The sequence below is a fragment of the Clytia hemisphaerica genome, unplaced genomic scaffold, assembly GCF_902728285.1.
Source record: "Clytia hemisphaerica strain Z4C2 unplaced genomic scaffold, Clytia hemisphaerica genome assembly, whole genome shotgun sequence".
Taxonomy (NCBI): Eukaryota; Metazoa; Cnidaria; class Hydrozoa; order Leptothecata; family Clytiidae; genus Clytia; species Clytia hemisphaerica.
Genome location: NW_027103890.1, coordinates 1,299,125 through 1,321,344, shown reverse-complemented (window position 1 = coordinate 1,321,344; position 22,220 = coordinate 1,299,125). Strand labels below are relative to the sequence as shown.

The 22,220-nt window shown below is 36.7% G+C and overlaps 2 protein-coding genes across 3 annotated transcripts in view; both read left to right on the top strand.

Moving 5' to 3' along the window:
• Positions 1-22,220, top strand: part of LOC136808636 (tyrosyl-DNA phosphodiesterase 1-like) — a 222,721-nt gene that overhangs the window by 116,602 nt on the left and 83,899 nt on the right. The window lies entirely within an intron of this gene.
• On the top strand, positions 4,343-21,948 carry LOC136808623 (uncharacterized). 2 transcript variants are annotated; one of them, XM_067065163.1, is made up of 10 exons: positions 4,343-4,598; positions 6,135-6,995; positions 9,419-12,901; positions 13,363-15,509; positions 15,915-16,119; positions 16,415-16,830; positions 17,245-17,730; positions 18,501-18,756; positions 19,083-19,424; positions 21,361-21,948. In XM_067065163.1, exons 2-10 carry the CDS (start codon positions 6,194-6,196, stop codon positions 21,708-21,710), a joined length of 8,487 nt encoding a protein of 2,828 aa, XP_066921264.1. In that variant the 5' UTR covers positions 4,343-4,598; positions 6,135-6,193; the 3' UTR covers positions 21,711-21,948. The 2 variants fall into 2 exon arrangements, with proteins under 2 accessions (XP_066921264.1, XP_066921265.1); XM_067065164.1 differs by lacking the exon at positions 4,343-4,598 and adding an exon at positions 5,668-5,690.

The window sequence follows — 22,220 nt, the reverse complement described above, 5'->3', positions numbered from 1 at the left end:
AAACATGCAGAAACACCAAAGTCGAAGGACTTCAAAAGGAAATTAAAGCATGTGAAAACATTATGAAAGTACAAAATGAAGAAAACTCCCAACTGAAATCAAATGACGTCAACGTTATTACAAAAGAAATCAAGCCTCAAAACAAAGATGAGTAAGTAAGTAAGTAAGTAAGTATTTATTCATTTACCTTTTTAACACATCTGAAAATGATACAAGAGGCGGAATCAACAAAATAAAAAGGAAGGAGATGAGCATACCGTACTCGAGAAGAAGATAGAAACAAAGATCGAGAACATCATAACCGAAAAGAAGCAATAGCTGAGAGAGGTTAGTTATGCTGAACCTCACAATTATTGAATGATAAACAATCAAAGAATTGTGCAAGAGAGCACTTGAGCTCAATGCTCAAATGAAAGAGAAAAAAATATTCAATTTAAAGTCAGGGGAAGCCCCAGAACAAAACTTTACCTAAAGAAAATTGTAACAACAAGCGTTTGTAAAAAGATAGGTTCTTAGAGGCCCACAGCGCGCCTTGAACCTCAATCCTTTAATAAATAAATAAATAAATATTCTTTCCTTTAAACAATCAAGTTTTTTGCGTGTTTATTGAATATTAACAACCAATTTGTCAAATTCAGTTGACCTCTGACCTGCAACCTGTGACCTGCGTTTTACACTAACCGCTTATTTTGCCACATATACATACCAATAAAAAGTTTGAAAGTTCTTTGTTGAGGACGCCTAAGAAATCTAATCAGAAAGGATTTTTGACAATCTAACTAGCTATCATATTCCCAACTTTTGTTTGAGAACTAAAGTGTAAGGGAGCGGTCATAAAGTATCTACTAGAGGGGGGTGGAGGATATTTTGAAAAATCCAAAAAAAATTTCGCACCCCCCCCCCCTAAGCCCTCAAAAACAATTTCGAACCCCCCCTCATAAGGCCCAATATTTTTTCGCACACCCCCCCCCCAACTAAGAAAATCTTTACGTGAAAAAGAATTCATCCAGATACGGTACAAAGAATATTATTTGTTTGTATGACAGTTTTTTATGTCAAAATAAGGTAAGGGAGATAGTAGTTTAGCCCTGTTAAGTTAAAGTATAACAGGGTTAAGACAAGAATCATCAAGTGGTTTTCTCTGAGCTTCTGTAAAATTTGGAAAAAAATACGGCTTATTTTCCCCAGTAGCGACCTGGCTTAATTTTCTGGGGGTGCAAACTATGAAATTGGCGCCCCTGGTATTTTCTGTCCTTACTTGCGCCCCCATTATTAAGTGAAAATATTAAACTGTAAGAGCAGTATGGTTGAAAGTAACGCCCGGAATCTTTGAGTCAAGAAACTTGGAATTTGTTTTTTGTAATTTGAAATGTTAAGGTGTTTTGACATTAGCAGATGCTAAGGAGGCGCAACCATGGTTTGCGCCGACGGGCGAAAATTTCAATATTTTTCACCACCATTTTAGCTAAAAGACACTTCGTTTTGACAAATTTCTTTTAAGAAGTACTTTTTCAAACCACCCTGATGAGCTGTGAGAGCCACTAATCTACTTCCGTCGCCTAGCTCAATGTTACAAACCAAAAGGGCAAGGCGATGATGCCCAAATAATGCCATTAGGAAATGTACATATATCCAATAAGATAAATTATGATGAATTGTCGGCCGTAAGGCCGAAGGCCGAAAATTTTTGAAATCTTCAAACGTAAAACTATGAAATTAGACTTCCTACATTTTCTCTTGAGTTTCCCAAAAAATTTGGAACCCCCCCCCCTAAGCCCTAAAAAAAATTTTGGAACCCCCCCCCTAAGCCCTCGAAAAAAATTTCGAACCCCCCCCTAGAATCCTCCACCCCCCCTAGTAGATACTTTATGACCGCTCCCTAAAGATAAGAAAAATAATTTCAGCAAAAATTATCAAAATTTGATAAAATGTTTAAGAATTCACAATGTCCATCTATAAAAATGTTTTTGGGTTTGTAAAATAAAAAAAGGGACCTTCAAAACTGAAACATGTTCAACATAGAGCCATTCCTGATGCCCCGGGGATTGCAGCTACTTGCGATGTGGGTGGTGTGCTGGATCTCTTGCTTGCTTTTAAAACAAATGGAACAAACAAAATAACATGAAAAACATTGCCCATAATAGTATAAAATCTAGTATTGATAGACAATAATCAAGCACAAACACAAACTTCAAGCTGTCAAGAATCATGCTGAAGTAATAAAGACAACAGACATAGACAAAATGAAGGTAAACACAGTAAATAATGCTTTTAAAGGCAAAAAAACAAAAACAAAAAGAAACAGCTGGACACGATCAATAATATGAGACACCATTGTGGACATCATAAAATTGTCCAAAAATTTGTTTTGTTAATAAGTTTCTGAATTTTAATTGTCATGGGTCGAAAATTTAACAGAAGTTAGATATTAATACGTTCTTTAAATATTTTTTTTCAAAAAATTAAAAACTTTATTTTTGACAAAGATATGATAAAAAATTAACATTGTTAACATTTTATCAATTCAATGAAAGTCTAAAAAGTGTGAAATCCCCTAAAATGAAAAATAATTTATTGCTATGTTTAATTTAGCCATATATTAAATATTTACAAAATTTATCAGAGCGTTAACAAAATATTGATAAATTTGTAACACTGGTACACTCAGGAAATTACGAAAATGGTTTGCTGCTGTTGGAACCTAGTAAATTAGATTTTAGACAATTTCATGAGAAAGTCAATTTATCAGATAGAAATAACGATTGTTGCATGCATTTTGGACACAAAATGATAAATTTTTAACAATTTTGGCAAAAAATTGATGAACTTAATCTTAGCAAGGAAAAAATATAAGATATCAAGTTTTAAGTCAATTTGGGGCAATTTTTAGGTTTCAAATCAGGGTTCCAAAACTTTAAATTAGTGAAACTAAATTGCAGAAATGCATTTTATAAGATATGCGGATGCAACGTTTCAGGATAATAGAATATGAAAATTTGTAATTTGTAAGTACTCTAGATTTGGAGAAAACGCTGTTATAGTGTTTCACGTTAGTTCTGTTTAGTATTTTGTTAATATTTTATCAGTATTTTTGTTAATATTGGTGTTTGATTTATTCTAGCTCTAGGGTGTTTTTAATTAGGTTGTAGATCAGCTTCTTGAGCATTTTGAAAGTCTTAATTAAGTATCCTCAAGTGGCAAAGACTAATAAAACTATAATAACAGAAAGTATATTGTTAAAATATTACCTTCTCTTCTATTGTCTGTTAACATTTTATCATTTGAATTCTATCTTGTTATTCTATTTTGTTAATATGCAAACAATTGGTCATTTTTTAACCATTTATGTCAATTTTGATAATATTTTAACACACTACTTAAACTTAATTAGTGTAATATTTACAAGTACAGTACATACTAGTTTTGGTTAAGTTTTTATCTATTTTTGTTCAAGTTATTCGAAATTGTAGTTCTGCGTATAGTTTAAAGAGATATGTATCAAAACAAAGAGTTAAAAATAAACGACCCAAATTTTGGCAGTTTCCAACAAATTTATGATAAAAATTACCAAGTTTTGAACTTCAATCTGTTAAAAAATTATCATTTCATTGTTTTTGAGCCTGAAACCTGTCAAATTTGATAAAAAATTATCATATTTTTGGTCTGTCCAAAGGATTTTAAATTTCAAGGTCAAATTAAAGTTTTAGACTATTTTTTATCATTTCCAAAAAATAGACCTTGTTAATTTTTTATCATTTTTTTGTCCTCACTTTAGGTGTTAATAAGTTGTCTTGATTTGATCATTGTGACACAGGATCTCAACAGTGTTAAAGATTTATCAATTTTTGAAGATAACATATCCACTGATATTTGTCAATATTCACTATGTTCAAATAATTGATAAAAGTTTAACACATGGTATCAATGTCCACAAGTAGGCCAAAATTGGTCTCATATTATTGATCGTGTCCAGCTGCGTCTTTTCGATGGACATCTGGGTTCATCTGTTACCTTTAACTATATTTATTACACTACAATATTAGTCTGTACCAGTCATTCGCAAATGCAAAACTATATTTTCATACTATTTCTGGCGAATTTTGTGATCTAGTTAAAGCCGACAAGAGACAAAAACAAAGAAATTAGTTCTTTTCAGGGTCACCATTTTGAAAAAGCTTTAGAAGGAGACGATCTTGCCGTGCCCGATAAAGACATACTTCGAACTTTCTTCTCATTGGTTAAAATCTGATTGATCTAACCAATCAGGAATGAAGAGAAGGAAAATTCCAAGAAGTCGGAAAGAAAAAAGAATGTATGGAGATTTACATTTAGGATGCGTTCTTTTTGAATCGTTCTTGTGTTTGTGAATACAATTTATTATATTTATTCAAGTGTGTCAATTTCAGAAATATGATGTTACAGCAGAATTTTGATTTATTCAGAGAAGATAACACGAGATAAAAAGTTAACAGATAACGATAATAACACAGATGAAAAAAATGTCTTTTTTACTAGCTTTTCTATGAGAGATTTATTACTTTGGAGAATATTAGTTATCTGACGTAGTTTTTCTACAGTGATGGTTGCAAAACCGCGAGGTTTGTACGTTTTTGTGCTTTTATAATATTTCATGAAATGATTTTATTTTGAAGATTGAACAAATTTTTAAATCTTTTTTTGGAATTTGGATATATTAACTAGCAATCTCGTACCCAGGACGTCAGAGCGACTTGCAACACTTCTTGATTTACTGATGGACGTGATACATTTTTAGGATTTTCTTTTATGTTAAAAAATAGACCATGGCCAGCGGATTGCTAAAGTTTCAAAAATAAAGAAAAAATTCAAAATGTCTGTGAACAGTTTTTTGATACGTTTCTTACTCAATTTGAGAGTGCTGATTCCGAATTTGAATGTTACCAAGCTTGAAAACCCGCAGTTTTTGCGTGATTTGCGATTTTTAGTGTTTTTAGGCAAAATTGTAAGCCCTGAAACTTCATTATTTCTGGAGGGTCTTCTAAATCAAAAAAGACCTATACCACGTGATAGAGCTCTCCAAACTGAGCAAAAAAAAGTATTATATCAAAGTTTTCTAGATCAAAAGTTATAGACCATTTTGTGGTGAAAAATTGATTGAAAACAGGGAATCCCCCCCCCACAATCTGCATAATTTATGCAAAATTATAGCACTTTTTTGAATTGTAGCGTATTGTATTGGTCTCAGTTGACCCTGAAAAGTGGTATATGGGTTATTTTTATTTTATTTTCTCATTACATGGTCCCAAAATTTGTCTTATTTGGTCGACTAAATTCACCGGAAACAGGGCCGGATACAGGAGGTAATGGAGAGTAATTAGTTTCCATATAAGGTAATACGATAATAAAGTGCACTCTCCTCCATTGGTTATAGCCTCCCTCTGTATCCGAGCCTGGGAAATGGATGATAACTCTTCATAAATGCAATTTTTTATAAAATATGGTCTAATTTTAAAAATTCTACACCCTTAGAAGAGTCCACTTTTCCTCATCCTTGCTCATTTCGATCCTTACAGTGCATTTTGGGAAGCTTGGAAAAAGGACCCTTAAGGGTCACGCGTACGGTTGGTCGTTTGCTTTGAGTGTCCCGCTCCCGGCCGAATAACATTAATAACTGTCAACAGACGTCTATCGAAGAGTACTATCGATTAGAGGTATAGTTTGTAGGGTTTCCATGGCTATATCTTGAGATATCTGAGTTTTAAATTTTGCTGACTCAAAGCTTTGGTGGGATACACGGGGGTGCATGGTTACTGGTGTATAATTCTTTTTTGTAAGATTCGAATGTCGAGGTTTTCTCACCATCTCAAGTATACATGCATTCTTATCTGCTAAACACATTGGTTCAAAAGATATTTTAGATAATGAAATCTTGAAGTAGTAGAGCGCAGAATTTGTTAATGATTAAAACTTTCAAAGATTTGATCCAATACGTTATTTTCCAAATTAAAGTGTTGCTTAAATTCCTCAATTTATTAGACATTTCAAAAGAAAAAAAATTGATTTACTACATCCCAAGTAAATAATTCTCACATCACCAGGCCAAGGACACAAGGGACTGAAAATGATCTGAATGTATTACTGTTCTTTTTCTTTAGTCCATTGGTAGCGTGAATAAACGAAAGACATAAAAGACGAATGAACGAATAAAGAATTGATGGAGGAAGAGAGTGACTTGGATCAACGAGAGAAGGAGGATTTGAAAGAGCGTGAAAATGTTTTCGATTTGCTTGAAAACTGTGACGTGTATGAAATCAAAGAGACTTATCGAATCCCGACAACTTTGGTGGATGACTCTAAAGAGAAGAGGAAGAATCCAAAATCCATTCTCATATTTGAATATGACATCCCGCATAAATGTTTCAGCTTTAAAGGATACGAAGAACCTAAATCCATTTTCTTTGAAATGTTTAAACAGAGAGTGGATTTCGTCTCTTTGTTTATAATTATCAAATTTGCAGACAAAGCAGAAGATGAAAGTCTAATGAACCGTGACCAAGTCATCGAATCCGTTCTCAAAAAGGGTGTCAGTTTTCGAGGTCAAAGCTATCATATTGTTGGGTGTAGCAACTCTCAAGTGCGGAAGAAATCTTTCGTTTTCATGCAAAGATCCAGAAAGCAATGTGATGAGTGGATGCAGAATTTGATTCCTGGTATTGGCAAATTAGCAATTGAAAAAGGAGTCGCAAAGCGTGTAAAGTATGCAGGGCTTCTCTTTTCAGGTTGCAGATATATAGTTGGTTTGCCAAGGAATTATCAAGTTTCCCAAGGCTTGAGTTATTATTCAAAAACAAATAGTGATTTTACTGACGGATGTGGAGTTATTTCTTTGAAACTGGCGCGAGAGATTGTCGAGAAGAATGCCCAATTGAAGAAAGATTGGAAGAGTGAAGTACCGTCTGTTTGGCAAATCCGTTTCTTTGGTAACATCAATCAAAAGGGCTGCCATTTATGTAAAGGTATTTTTTCTTGGGTGATAGTTTGTATTCACTATAGTTTATTTACATACCCCTGTCTCAGTAATCCTGATACTTCGGATTTATATATTTTAATTAGTAGAGGTCCAAACTTGGGACGGCAGCAGTAGCGGCCTGGCTTAATTTTCTTGGTGGTGCAAACTATGAAAATTGGCGCCCCTGGTATTTTTTGTCCTTATTTGCGCCCTCCATCATTAAGTGAAAATATTAAACTGTAAGAACAGTGACTGGTTGAAAGTAGGTTGAAAGTAACGCCTCTTTGAAATGGAAATTTTATACGTAGCAAGTCGATTTAGTCTATATTTTTGCTTTCTAAAACTGTTATGAGAAAAATTACGTGATAATCTTTAAATTTTGGCGCCGCAGGCAAAAAATTTTGGTGTAAGAAAGGTCAAACAGCTTAAAAGATCTTCTAAAACGGAGAAAGTTAGTCAGTATAAGACCACAAAAACCACAGCGAGAATCAACAAGTTTTGATTATTGCGAAGCGAATTTATGAGCGAAGCAGTTTTGCTATATTGTGCACGTACTGACGTACCTTTAACTTCTATCCCAAGCGAAAATTTGCCATAAAATTTGCTATATAAATCACATCTTCAAACCGATGATTTTATCAAAATGACCTTGAATGGTTTGGCTTGAAGCTACGAAAACTTTCTCGGTTTGGTAGCTAGGACTGCGAAAAATGCAGTTTTAAAATGGTGTACCCTAGCAGTGAACAGCAACAAAATTACCGGAAGCCGAAACACGGACTAATCTGAAGTTGATCAAATTGCCGCGCGGGCGGCACGCATCTAAGCAATCTAAGCAGTGGTTCTTCGGTTTTAAATGTTTATTTTGCTGTTAAATGGAAAAAAATTAGTTTGAACGGTGACAGAAAGGATCTTCATCATCCCTTGACTTTTAACAGCAAGTATCAAGTATCAAATAAAGTCAATCAATGAGGAGAGGTTTTTGCAAGTCACGCGGGCGGGAGGAGTGCTCTTTTAGTGAACGAAACTTACCTTGCAAAACCCCCGCAAAACCAAGATGATATTCTATGATAAAGAAGTTCGGAGGTAATCAAATTTGTCGAATTTGTCAAGAAATAAATCAAAACTGCCCAAGAACCAACAAGTCATCTTTGTACGTTTTTGTTTTTGTTTTATGTTTTGATGATTTCGAATAAAAATGTTCGATCGTTCGATTTTATTAAGGCACCATTTACACTAGAATAACTAGAAGGAAAAAAGGGTATGCGCAGGCGGCGCGCGGTGGGTGTTGTATCGCCGTGGATTATGTGGTGTGTTTGGGGCATTAAGGCTCTTACGACCCTCCTGTCTCTATCTAAAGCGGCTTTATGAGAGGGATTTTTAGAGTTCTCTTATTTTGCTAGCAACTTGCGAATTGAGGTGGAGTCTGGATCGCTTCGCAACCCTTATACAATACGGCTAGTTTTGGCAATCTCTCATTTTGGGGGTGAGCATTTTTGTAACTAGGGGAAAGTGAGAAATAAAGTTGAGTCGAACCGAGTTTGCTCAATAATGTTAAATTTCTCTTCTTGCAACAAAACTTAGATGTCGAATGAAACAACAGCCGCCATCTTGGATTTCCATCAAAACTGACTTTCGTATCCGTCAAACAAACATTTCTAGCGGGCCGCGGAAGAGCACTCTCATACGCCCAATTCATAAGGGCGACACATTCTCTTTAACCCTTGGTGGATACACAACACTTGTCTTACTTCAGATTCAATATTGATAGAAGTGTTGAAAAAATTGAAGAGAAAGGATGCAAGAGGGTAAAATAAAGCGCCGCAGGCGAAAAAAATTAACATTGTACTCATAGAGGCGCTATAAACGTGCCGAAGGGCGCCAAATTGCCCAATTAAACATCAACAAAATTTTGGCGCCCCCTTGAAAAGCTCTTTTGGCGCCCCTCTCAGATCTTTCTGGGTGGTGCACTGCACACCCTGCACCCCCTGCCAGGCCGCCACTGGACGGCAGAGAACATTTCACAAAGCATTGGGATTTACGAGAATATTGTGTCACCTAAACCGTTACATGTTTTGAAGAGTATCATTGTTTTCAGGCTGATATCAATAATTGTATATGTTCAATTCTCCATGACATCCAAGGGGGACGGGGCCCGTACTTTTTTCAAATCAATGGGGTAATCTATAATCTTAAAGGTGAAGATCCATAAGTCTATTGTTGAGGAGATAAAAATCAAAATCCAGCTCCCCTGTTCAGAAATGGTTTAGAAGCTACGACTAAGTAAGCGGGTTCATGAACATTTAATAGGGCGGGGTTGATCTTAAAAAATGAGATCCAAATACCCACATACTCTGACATAGGTATTCAATTTAGGTGATAGTATGATTGATACATAGTAAAAAAATTCATCTGAAATTTTCACATTTTCAGGCGTCCTTGTGGTGGATTATAGCGAAACAACGAGATCTGTCATCACCATGCGGAAGTCAATGATGAAGGTAGAAGTCAACCAACATTATGGTCCTTATTTTGGCATCGTTGAAACAAGCCTCAATTCGCGGATTGGAAAAATCAATAAACAAGTTGTGACGTTACTGAGCGAGACCATCGAAGAGAAAGATTTAATGGCGATCCAGAAATATTATTTGAAATCAGTGTCTAGAGGTAGATACAATTCATTAGAGGCATTCAAGGGGGCGTTACTGCTCAGAAAAGCATCCACCTTCAAAGGACTGGTAAAGAAGTACGGTTTCAAAGAGATCGTGCCTCCGGGTTACACAGACATTGTGCTGCAAATGGAATCGCAATTTAAAAAATCGTTCAAAAAAAGCAAAGTGGATATAAATGATCGAATACAAATACCCTTAGCTTCATCAAGGCTTATGTTTGGTGCTGCATTTCCTGAGCACCTACATTGCTATCTCAATGAGGGTCAATGTATTGTTCTGACAGAGAAAGGACCACATGTTGGTGACGTCATCGTTTGTAGGAGTCCATCGTATTCACCAGGAGATATTCAGATTCTCCAAGCAGTTTCACCACCAGCTGATTTCCCCAAGGAGATGAAAAATGTGATTTTGTTCGCAACTAAGGGCAATCGACCGGTAGCCGATAAAATGAGCGGAGGTGATTTGGATGGTGATTCGTACTTAGTCGTTTGGGATAAAAGATTTCTCAAATATTCCAACGTTATACGAGATGAAAAGCCAGTCGATTTCGATCACGCTGCTGGCAAAGGAATTCAAAGGGATGTAGATTGGATCACCTATGTTGCTCAATGGGATAACACAGTTTTGGCGCAGATTGATTCTTGTTTCTACGAAATTGCCGAAGAATTTGGAGTCAGATCTGAAGAATGCCGAGAAGTTTGTCAAATATTCTCCAGAGCTGTCGATAATATACCAGATGATGCTAAAAGGTTGAAGCAGATTGCAACGAGATGCTCACATGAGAAGTTTCAACAGAAAGCTTGTATGCAGAGAAGTGGTCAACCTGTGTGGGAGAAAATGATGGTTGAAGGCTTGAAAGTATTGGAAGATCTGAAAGAGAATCGAAGTCAGTATCCTTTACTAGATGACTGGAAACTATTCTATGAGAGCTTAGTTTACACTGAGAAGGTGGAGCTACATAATTTTCTTCAATCAGAAATGGCGAAAGAATGCTTGAGTTGTGCTTTTCTTGATGAACTTGGTGAAGCTTGGATGAGGATTCTGAAAATAAAGCGCCTGTCCCCCGTTGCCAAAGCAGCCGTTGAGTGTACTTTTGATTGCAAGGATCAAAGCTGCCCGAAACGTCATAGCAAGGATCCAAATTTTTACAAAGAGAGTTGGCTGAAAAAACTGGATCGAGAGTTAGGGTGTCATGTCCAACAAATCAAGACAAAGAAATTAAATACGGAGGCAAAACTTAAGGTTCATGAAGATCTTAAACGCAAGATGGAAAGAGCTGAGAATGTCATCGAGAAGGAGTTTTCGAAGGAGTTGAAAAAGTACGAGGCTTACAAAGACGAGATACTTGAATATGCAACAAATGCTGAAAAGGCTTGCCAAATGATTTTGAGACGCACCAAAGATTTGGAAACAGCTGAATATGATTACCAGAACGCTCTTGATAGTTCTGGCCGCTTCGAAATTTTTCAATCTCGCACACAGCTTCGTCGGAAAGAAGAGCTTTCGATGCAGGTTACAGAAAAGGAGGAACTTCTGTGTGATTTGTATTCCCTGGTTGCTATGGAGATCAACGAAATGGCTGCCATCCATCAATTACCTGGCATTTTAAAGATTATATTTAAGGGTTCTGGGTTTAAGCATGGTGAGATTTCTAAAAACATGATCAAGGACTATTGGCAGAGGTTGGAAATATTGTCCAGAAGATGGCGCAAAACTTACCAATATCCGAAAAAGAGGCTAGAGCCAACCTCTGTGGAGAATATTGACAAACTGTTGGCAATAAAGTATCAACAGCTCGATGAGCCTGTGCAGAAAGTACAATCCCTTTACCAAGAGAAGGGGGATTGTGAAAAAAGGATCACCGAGTTTGAGAGGAAAGCTGAAGAAACCGGAAAGGAGGAACAGGATCTATTGAATAAAGCGGTCCAGTTGGGTAACTTGTTGGACAGTGAAGATATCCCTGCAATCGTTGCTGTCCTGTGCAATGGAGATCTATGGTCTGACTACATTGTAGATGAAGAGACTAGGGGTGAGTTGGTGGATTCTTTTCTTAACATTGGAGATGGGAAAAAGAAGAAGAACGAGGCGATTTTCATGAAATTTCGGCAACACGTGACAGATGAAATCATGGAGAAGAATCAGATGATAATGTCATTGAAAGGTGGTCGAAAGAAATATGAGAAACAAAAGGAAAATTGGAAGCTGGTGATTATCGAAATTGGTGAAATCGAAAACAAGGTCCAGCTGATTCGAAACGAGATTTCTGATTTGAAGATGAAGTATAGTGAAGTTTACAATGAAGAGGAGCATAAACGTTTAGCGAAGAGTTTCAAAGTGACATTCAACGTTGAACAGCTTGCTGGATTTGATTTGGCGTTGAGTTCTCTAGAGCGTGAGGTTGACGTTTATTTGGACCTCGATGAAGTCACGAAAGATGATCGTGTTGCAATCACGAAAACACTGACGTTGTCTTTCAAGCGTGAGACATTACGATGTAATCGTGATCTTACGGAACACAATTTACCAGTGTTCCGGAAACGTGATGAGATTTTAAAGTCATTGAAAAAACACGATGCGGTCATCGTGGTTGCACATACCGGAAGTGGGAAGAGCACACAAGTACCGCAATATTTAGCAGATGATTTGCACCATGTGTTAAAGCTTGGAAACAGTTTTCCAAAAGTTGCGTGTACTCAACCAAGACGTGTCGCATGTATCCGTATCGCTGAACGTGTATCACAAGAATATGCCGGAGCCGTCCCGATTCCGACCGGAACTGCTTCTAAAAATCGTGAGATTTTGTATGGGGATAGACGTGTTGCTGCTTACCCGTTGTACGCGAAGCTGTCTCAAGATGATCAAGACCGTGCTTTAAATACAAGAGACCGGGTCGGTTATGATCGAAAGATGGATAATAGAGATTTGCCTAAAGAGAAGAAGAACCAAGCAATCGGAAAGGATTTGGAACTAAAAGGAACACCAGGCGAAGTTGGTGAATGGGTTGGTTTTCATATAGGATCTAAAGGCAAATCACCCGAAGAGAAAAAGAATTCGAAGAAATTTAGTAAACAAACACGAGTACATTTCGTGACTGAGGGATTGTTGTTGCAAAAATTGAAAGGATCACGCGATTCAAGCTATAGTTGCATCATCATTGATGAAGCGCACGAAAGAGGAAGAGACACAGATTTGTTGTTAGCGCATCTTCACGACATCATCAAAGATTCGAATAAAGCTTACAAAGGTACGTTGCTACACATTTTTTTATAAGAAACTATGTTGCTTAGCTCTAGTTTAGACGGTCCACCTTTCGCCCTGCCTATTCTAACTGTGAATTAAAGTTGGCATAAAGTGGGTTGTCTAAAGTCAATGCATAGCCCTCTTTTGACGTCAATGCAATGTCTTCTTTCAACCTTTTCCAAGCGAAGATTTTAACTGCAAACTTTGTCTACTCTTAAAATTAGGATAGGCAAGGCAGAAAGTCGGCCGTCTAAACTAGAGCTAAGGTTCGAGGGCTCAAATTATTTTCTTACTATCTCGTAAAGCAAAAGCTTTTTAGAAAGCCTAAGCATGGCAAGCGATAGCCCTCTACCCAAAAAGCATAAATACACTATATGCTATTATAAGAAGTTGTGGTGTTTTCCATTTATTACGGAGTAAATTTCATGAGTTCAAATTTTATTCTTTCTAATCATTTCTTTTCAGGAGAGAATCTAAAAGTCGTGGTAATGTCTGCATCAATCAATTCTAAAGCCTTCTCCGAATATTTCAACAATTGTCCCATCGTCAACTGTCAAGGGAAGATGCATGACGTCGGATTAGAATATCTACCTCCTCCAAAACAAAAGGAGGGTGGTCGTTCTGGTGAGGGTGGGAGTAGCGATGGCGGTTTATCAGATTCCGATTATGACAGCTCTTGGGATAGTGACGGAGATTTGAAAATTGTGAGAAAGAAGAGGTTTGACGTGAAAGAAGAAAAGGTTGTGAAAAAGAGAGGCGCAGAGATGTCTTCTCTTATCCATCATGCTGTCGATATTATTTTTAACCAAATATTGGCGGAAGGCGTTGATGGAGGGCGGATCGAACGAGAGACGGCAGAAGGAGATATATTGGTGTTTTTGCCTGGTCAAGGAGAGATTTTCAAATGTGTTGATATGATCAATAAAAGAGCACGCGATGAACTGAATGGTGTTCAAAATGCTCTCAATGATGGTCACAGATTTAAAACAACCAAAGTCGTCTGTTGCACCAACATCGCGGAAACCTCATTAACCATACCGGGTGTGACCTATGTCCTCGATGCCGGTAAAGCCAAAAAGATCCGGTACGACCATAAATTAAGAGTTTCCGCGTTAAAGCTAACAGATATTTCACAAGCATCCGCTAAGCAGAGGAAAGGGAGAGCCGGCCGCGTGGAGCCAGGCCAGTGTTATCGCTTGTACAGTGAAGAGCACCACGATGAAGAAATGGAAAAATTTGATGAACCAGAGATGAAACAAATGCCGATCGACGAGTTGTATTTGTATGCAATGGACGTTTCCAAAGGCTTGGAAAATATTCATTTGATGGAAGATGCAAGACCTGATCCCGAATCTGTCCAAAGTGCAAAGAAACGATTACTGAACTTAGAGTATATCGAATCAGAACAAGAAAATGAAGCTTCATTCAGCTCCAAAGAAGGAAGATATGGCTTTGTTAAATATGCAGCAAAAGTAGCATACACCAGTGCTGAGCAGATTCTTGATCTTCAAATAACAACTGAAGGAAAATTTGCAATGTCCTTGAGTGGTGAAGTTTCCTTAGAAGGAGCTAGGATGATTTTGGCGTCAAAAGATTATGCTGGTATGGTTTGCGATACCATTAAATTGGCAGTTCTGATGGAAGAGAATATCTATTCCAATGAAGAGCTGAACCACGAGAGAGCTAAGTATACCAACCATTTGGGTGATCATATGACCATCTTCAATTTGTATAAACATTTCGAAGAAAAGATGAAACAGTCTCCTTACAAAGCTGAAGGTTGGTGTGAAGAACTGGATTTGAATTTTGGCACGTTGAAACAAATGAAGCGGCTGTTTGACAGGGTGTACAAAACTATCAAATCAGACAATTTATGTGGTATTGGGTCGCTTGTGGATGAAGAAAATAAACGAAAACAGAAGGAAGAAAATGAACAAAAGCAGAGAGAAAAGGAGAAAGGGAAAAGGAACAAAAGAACAAAGAGTAGACGGAGGGAAGATCTTGTTGTTGAAGATCTGGTCTCGAATGCTGAAATCATGATGAAGATTATCATTGCTGGTTATTTCCACAACATTTGTGTTTATAACGATCCTTGTTTCATCAATGCTGGCTACTCCATGCTGACACCAATCAATTACGGCGAGAAAGGAGCCAACGACCCGCAGAATGTTGATTTGTTGAAAGTCAGACTAAACAATAGATCCAATCTTAAAGAGACAGGGGATATTTTACAGAACACGGCTACCATCTTTCGTACACTGTTCGAACCTGCTGATAAACTGGTGCTGATGTTGACATCAAGTCGAATCAAATCTGAATGGATTGTTGAATCATCGAGCAAAAGATGGCAGAAAAGTATCAATCTCAAGGTTTTGTGTGATGGAAAGATTAAGAGCTTCGTTGAATGTCAACCAAAGAAACATATCGGTGGTCGAATCCTGGCGAAAATTCATCAAACAAAAGTCAAAGTGGAAATTGAGAAGAAACCCAGAGAGATTCGCAAATTGACCCACATCCAGATGTTGAGTAATGCGATGATTAACGTTGCTTTTCATTCATCGGAAATCAAACTATATGGGTCGAAAAAAGAGATCAAGAAAGCTAGAGAAGAGGTATGTAAAAAACTAAAATAAAAAAACTCAACAGAATTGTTCTCTAAAAGCTAATTATAACAAAAAGAATTTCGAAAATCTTCTTTTCATTTTCATTATTGAGTTTTGCAAAGGCTTTCATCAACCCACATAAATTATCTTTCCAACAAGATAATTCAGCTTCAATCACATACAACATACAGTGGATTCTCGTTGATTCAAGCTTCCATTATTCGAATACTTTCTTTGGGAATAATTCGAACTTATTCTCAGTCCTCGTTTCGGCCGAGAATCCTGCATAAAATGTTTTTTATAATTCGAATCTCTCTGTAATTCGAACAAATAAGAGTTCGAATTAGTGAGAGTCATGTATTTCTTCTCTCAAGCAAATTCTTTAACATATTTTTAATTTCATTACCTTAACAGGTGGACCAAATGTATAGAACGTATTATTATGACGTCATTAATGATGATCATCTTCGGAGATATCCGGATAGGGAAGATTCCGATAAGATTTGCGACATCAAGACCGGGCTGGTAGTCAGCGGTAAGCCGAAGTTACCACGACCTTCGATCACTCGAAACCCTGATGAATGTAACTCTGGATGTTTGATCATCAACCACCAACAAGGTTCCTTTCTTTTATATCATCATGTCAAAGTCAAATCTGATACTAAATTTCTTCAAACGCTTTTCCGCTATTCCATCAAATAAGATGAGTTCAAATCGACTTTTAAAAAAGTACAGTTTATGGCCTTTACATTAATTAGACTGCTCATCAGAATTCATCAAACGCTTTCCGTGACTGAAAAAGGTCTGAAACTTTCCTTCTTATTCGGAAATCGTGTAGCAGATTTTCCCAAATTTTCGAAACTTATTATTGAAAGGCTCATCGTCATTCGCGCAATAACATATTTCTTTTTCAGGCGAATTGAACGAATCACAGATCGAAGAAATGCTGACAACGTTGAAACCTCAATTATCAGACAATGTTAAGGAAAATTACGAAGATCCAGAAATCAACATATTCAATAGCAACAAACTTGCCAAGATCGAATTCCATAGAAATGACATCGCAGTAGAACTAGAAAGCCTCTTACGAAGAAGGACTAACGAATTCTTCCCGAGAGGAACAAAGGCGTTCTTGGATCAAGAATTGGAGCTGAGAGTCATTGATACCGATCTTTATCCTTCAGTTTCGGACTTAGTTGACGATTATCCTACCGTTAAGTTGGACGTCCGCAAAAAGATATTCCGCCTTAAAAAGAAACCAAAATTGAGAGGAAATTCGAACTTCCAGAATGAGTTGGACGAGATTGTCAATTCCTTACGAGAACAGAAGGTATGTGGGAAAGTTAATTTTGAAAAGCCGACCTTTTCAGCCAAAAGAAATAGTAAGTTTCGCAAAGATCCAGTAATACATGAGTTAATTGGCTCACACCGTAAACACATAGAGATAACGTAGAGTCTCTTCATAACTCAAACCTCTATAACTCGCATGTCTCCTTTAACTCGAACAAACTTTTTGGTTCATTCATTTAATAAGATTAAAAAAATCTCCTTAACTCAAACTTTCCATCATTCGAACAAATTTGTGTCCCCCGTGATTGTTCGAGTTACGGAGACTCTAATGTTAGTTCTTTACTGGTGCGAAAGACTTCTCTTTATGATTACGAGATTAAAAAGATATGGTTTGATACTAAATATTACCAGTTGTGATTACAAAGAGGTTTAAAGATCATCTTTTCATTTGCAGACGTTTGGAAGCGAGTTGATCGAGTTGACAGATCGTCCCTATGGTGAACGAGCATTCATCTATTTTAAAATCAAACAAATGATAGATCGAGAAATCAACAAAGACGACGATTTGGTGGAAGTTAAGGCTCAAAAACATCCTGTCATGATGTTCGAGATATTCGGTGAAAATGAAAACCGCACTAAAGTTGCTGACAAAATCCGCCACAAAAAGAAATCATTGGTTCGAATTCTGGAAGGATCGAGTAGTAAAGTTTACAATGAGAAGATCCCAATACGAAGTGTGAATTCTATCGGTCCAGTTCTTCACAAAATGCAGGCTTTACAACAACAAAATGAAAATGTGAAAATTGAATTGAAGTTTGGGGCAAATACTGGGAATAAAGAGCTCCCTGTCGTTCATTTGATTTGCGATGATGTTGACAGACGTAGAAGAGCTAGAGAAGAGATTGAGATTCTCATTCAAGATGGTCTGAAACAAGCTCAGGTAATGTTTCGTTTTCTTTGCTCAAATAAATCCTATTGGATGCCAAACTCGAACCCAGTCCCTTAGTTTGCTTTGCTGTGATTCTGATAGTAGTGGAGGGCATTTTGTAAAATCGCTCGATTGTTTTGGTCAAAGCTAAGGGGTAGGGGAATCAAAATTACTTAGGATCCAATTTTTTTTCGAACACTTTGGTGTGATTTTCGGACAAATATGACGGTCTCATAGGGTAAAAAATTAATGAGAATTTCAGCTTGAGAAAACGGAGCCTGAAAACGGAGACCTGTTGTATATTTTTGAAAAGCTCTCAAAAAATTAAGATTAGTAATATATTGCAGGTGTAGGTGATTTCTGTACCTAACTCGAGATATGAACCCTTAAAAACAGTGTTTTTCAACCAGAAACAGCTGTTTTGTCCAGTTTTTGCGCTTTTTGCGCTTTTTGAAGTTCAATATCTCGAGTTAGGTACTGAAATCACCTATACTCGGCTGGGGGTTAGTAAAATCATTAGATTTCTGAACCTTTTTAAGAAAGTTGAAACAGTATACTCTAAACACGGACGGGAATATTATGCACGATACGCATTCCCTATATGAAAATAACTTTCGAGGATGCGCACAGCCTAACTGCTTCTACGATAAACGCGAGAATACTCTGGCACAAATTAGCAAGTAGCAAGTCTGGTTTTTAGGTTATTCAAAGGTATGATCGGAATAATTCATCTTTTATCATGCGTCATTTTCACACAAAATAATTTTTTCTAAAAAATTCAGGTTGACTCAGATCGTACCAAATGTTGTCTCTGTCTTAAAGATGTTGCGCTTCCGAAAAGCTCTAAACAAAAGAAGAAAGAGAGAGAAGAGGCGAAAAGAGCACGTGATGAATTTGAACCAATCAGAGAAGGGAGAAAGGTTCGAATTCAACAAGATGAAGGGTTGTTGGAAGGAAGACAATTGTTATTGTGTGGTTGCACGTTTTGTAAAACGTGTTTAGAGATGTACCTCAATGAGAGGCTAGATCAACAAAAAGGTACGTGATGCCCTCGTATAACCTCTCTTTGTTTTCCTTTCCGCTTGTATGACAGTGATCAAAATACCATCTTTGCGCAAATTCATGATCCATTTATACTACCCACGGTTTTTAGTGAAGGTCTAGGATCCACATAACGGCTAAATCTGAAATCATCTCACGAAAACGTGAGTCATCAAAGTGGGACATATGTACTTAAGGTATTACGCGGTCCTCGAGACTCTTTCTGCATAAGTGGGTGAACAGCAAACCGTAAGCAAAACAGTATGAATTTATTTAAAGAAAGCGTCTACAATTACCATCAAAACACTTTTTTTGATTGACAGGTGAAAACGTCCATCAAACAATAAACTGCCAACAATGCAATGGTGTTTTGATGGTTAAAGATCTCGGTGTGTTATCATTCAATGCAAAGGAAAAAATCTGTGAGAAGATTCTCATGAATTACCTACGAGAACGTATCAAAGACGGAGAGAAATTTGACGTGTGCGGAGGTTGCAGAGCTATATATGTTTTTAATGTCAACGACGAAGGAGTGTATCGATGTCAGAATCGGAAATGTCGTTTTTTGTTTTGTAGCGTTTGTAGGAAACGTGTGATGGGGAATAATAAATTGGATTTTGAGCAGCATGAATCGTGCTGGGAAAGAACCAACAGAAGCAGTAATGGTAAGTGGACAATCGGAGACAAGACATTTGTTGTTTTATACCAACTTTGAACTCGTAATATGTTTTGATTGTAACTTTTATTTTCGCGATCGTAAAATTCCAAATAATTTCGCGTGGACTAATTTTCGCGAATGAAAGGCCTTCAAAATTTTTGCGTGGACTAAATTTCGCGAAAACCGCGAAAATTAATCCACGCGAAAATTTATCCACTTAAGTTATTCATGACGTTGTTTGGTTTTAGCCAGTATGGCAAATTCAAAATAGACAAAAACCGGGGTCTTTCCGTAGAAAACATTACGTCATGAATATCATGAATTATCTTGAGCTTTCATCAGTAAGTATCAAAAAGCTTATAATGCACAAGGAACGAGGTTGGTTTAAGCATCTACAATCAAGGTCATAATATTTGAGAAAAAAGGGAAATACACCGGGAAGTTTTTGAACCAAAGCGATTTGTAAGTGCTCTAAAGTAGGTTGGAAGGGTAGAGTTTTAACTCTGAGTTTTAACATGAGACTTAAGACTTAGGACCTTAGGATCTTAGCATTCAAAAGTTCAAAAATAGTCCAATAAGGCTCAGAATATAGCCTGTAAGTCTGCCAACCCCTCCCGAATTGAAATATTCGATGAAATTAAAGAGATAGCCCAAAATCGACTTTCTCGCCGGAACTTTAAATCTTGAAAAACGTTAAAATAACCAAAATTATCAAAATATTATGACCTTGATTGTCTTTGAAAATAAAAAATGCCAAATTCTGCTCTGCTGGGGGTCTAATTTCAAACTTAAGGCATATTTTCCGGTTAAAAATATCCCTTTCTTCGATTTAACAGCCAAAAACTTTTAAAAAATTGAAAATTTTCTCAATTATTGGCATTTTTGGATTTCCATAAACGGGACCTTATCAAAAAGTGAAATATTTCACCAAAAACTGATTTTGACCTAATGAAAATGCCTCAAAATGGTCGGAAAAGGGTTATTTTTCAAATTTTTGGGGTTTTCTCCTAATTTTAGACCCCCCGCAGAGCAGAAATCGGCATTTTTAATTTTCAAAGACAATCAAGGTCATAATATTTGAGAAAAAAGGGAAATACACCGGGAAGTTTTTGAACCACAAGCGATTTGTAAGTGCTCTAAAGTAGGTTGGAAGGGTAGAGTTTTAACTCTGAGTTTTAACATGAGACTTAAGACTTAGGACCTTAGGATCTTAGCATTCAAAAGTTCAAAAATAGTCCAATAAGGCTCAGAATATAGCCTGTAAGTCTGCCAACCCCTCCCGAATTGAAATATTCGATGAAATTAAAGAGATAGCCCAAAATCGACTTTCTCGCCGGAACTTTAAATCTTGAAAAACGTTAAAATAACCAAAATTATCAAAATATTATGACCTTGATTGTACCTTATCGGGGAAAAAAATGTCGGAGTTTTATTTAGTAGGGATTTTTTTTCGTCGGGGAAAAATTTCGTCACTTAGAGGCATTTTCGTCACTTTTCCCCGACCAAGATTTCAAATTCGTCACTTTCCCCCGACAAAAATCTCGGGTAAATGTTTTGGTCGGGGATAAAAAGATCGGGTACAAGTTTTAGTCGGGTGATAAAAAGTCGGGGAAATATTTCGTCACCCCCTCAAAATTTTCGTCACTTTGACCCGACATTTTTTTCCCCGATAAGGTATACATTCCGAAATCAGGGGAGGGGAGGTCAAGTTTAGCCGTTCAGTATCGCGAACATTTGTTTTTCAGGTTGAGGCGCACGTAGGAAATTTAAGATATTCAATCTTTTTTATTATATAGAATGGTAGAGGGTCACATGAGGGACGATTTAGTCAAATTTTGCTACCCTGTTATAGGCCTGATGTAATTCATCTTTAAAAGTAGAACTTAATCAAGCATACTTCATCTTAAAGAATTATTATGTAGTGTGAATTCAAACTATTTAAGGATACGCGACGAGTGGTTTGAATCATTCGACGATGGTACGCAGCAGATCACCTACGGACCATTATACCCAACAACAACAACAACTGTTGCACAGAACGACGTCTTTACAACAAAGACAACCTCCGCAACCTCAAGTGAGAGGAATTCAACGACAAAACACAACAATGTCTTCACGACAAAGACAAGCCCCACAACCTCAAGTGAGAGGACTTCAACGACAGAACACTCTGAACCAATATCAACAACAAAACACAACGATGTCTTTACAACAAAGACAAGCTCTTATGAGAGAAGCTCAATTGAGAGAATACGAGCTAAGAACAAGAACACTTAATTGGGACCAATATTAACAGGAAATCAGAGGAAGAGTTTCCAACATATTAGGAAATTACCAATAAAATCTGGGACTTATTGGCCATATAAAGTTCTTTTTTCTGCTGCCGATAATTTTACAACTTTTATAAACTTTCGAATTTCTATATTTTAAGTACTCAAATCTCAAGTTTCAAATTATTAGTTGGATGAGAATTATTTTGTTTCCTTTTCACTTCAAAAATTAATACTTTTAACGAAGCTACTTTTGGTGAAGCACCGAAACATTTTATTTGAGTGAAAAAAGAAAACTTTTAAGATTGAGCAAAATAATTTTTGATTAGCGAGAACCAAGGGGTTTTCAGCAAAAGATTTTTTATATTTCCTTTAATATTGTTTAGTTTATAAGAAGACTTTGTTAATTTTATAGATTTCTATTAGTTGATAATATAATTTCATATCATTTCATTGAAATATAAAAGGGTAATCAGTTCTTATACAATATATATTCTACCTGATCGAGTAGGTAAGTATACTGTCAGTATGTA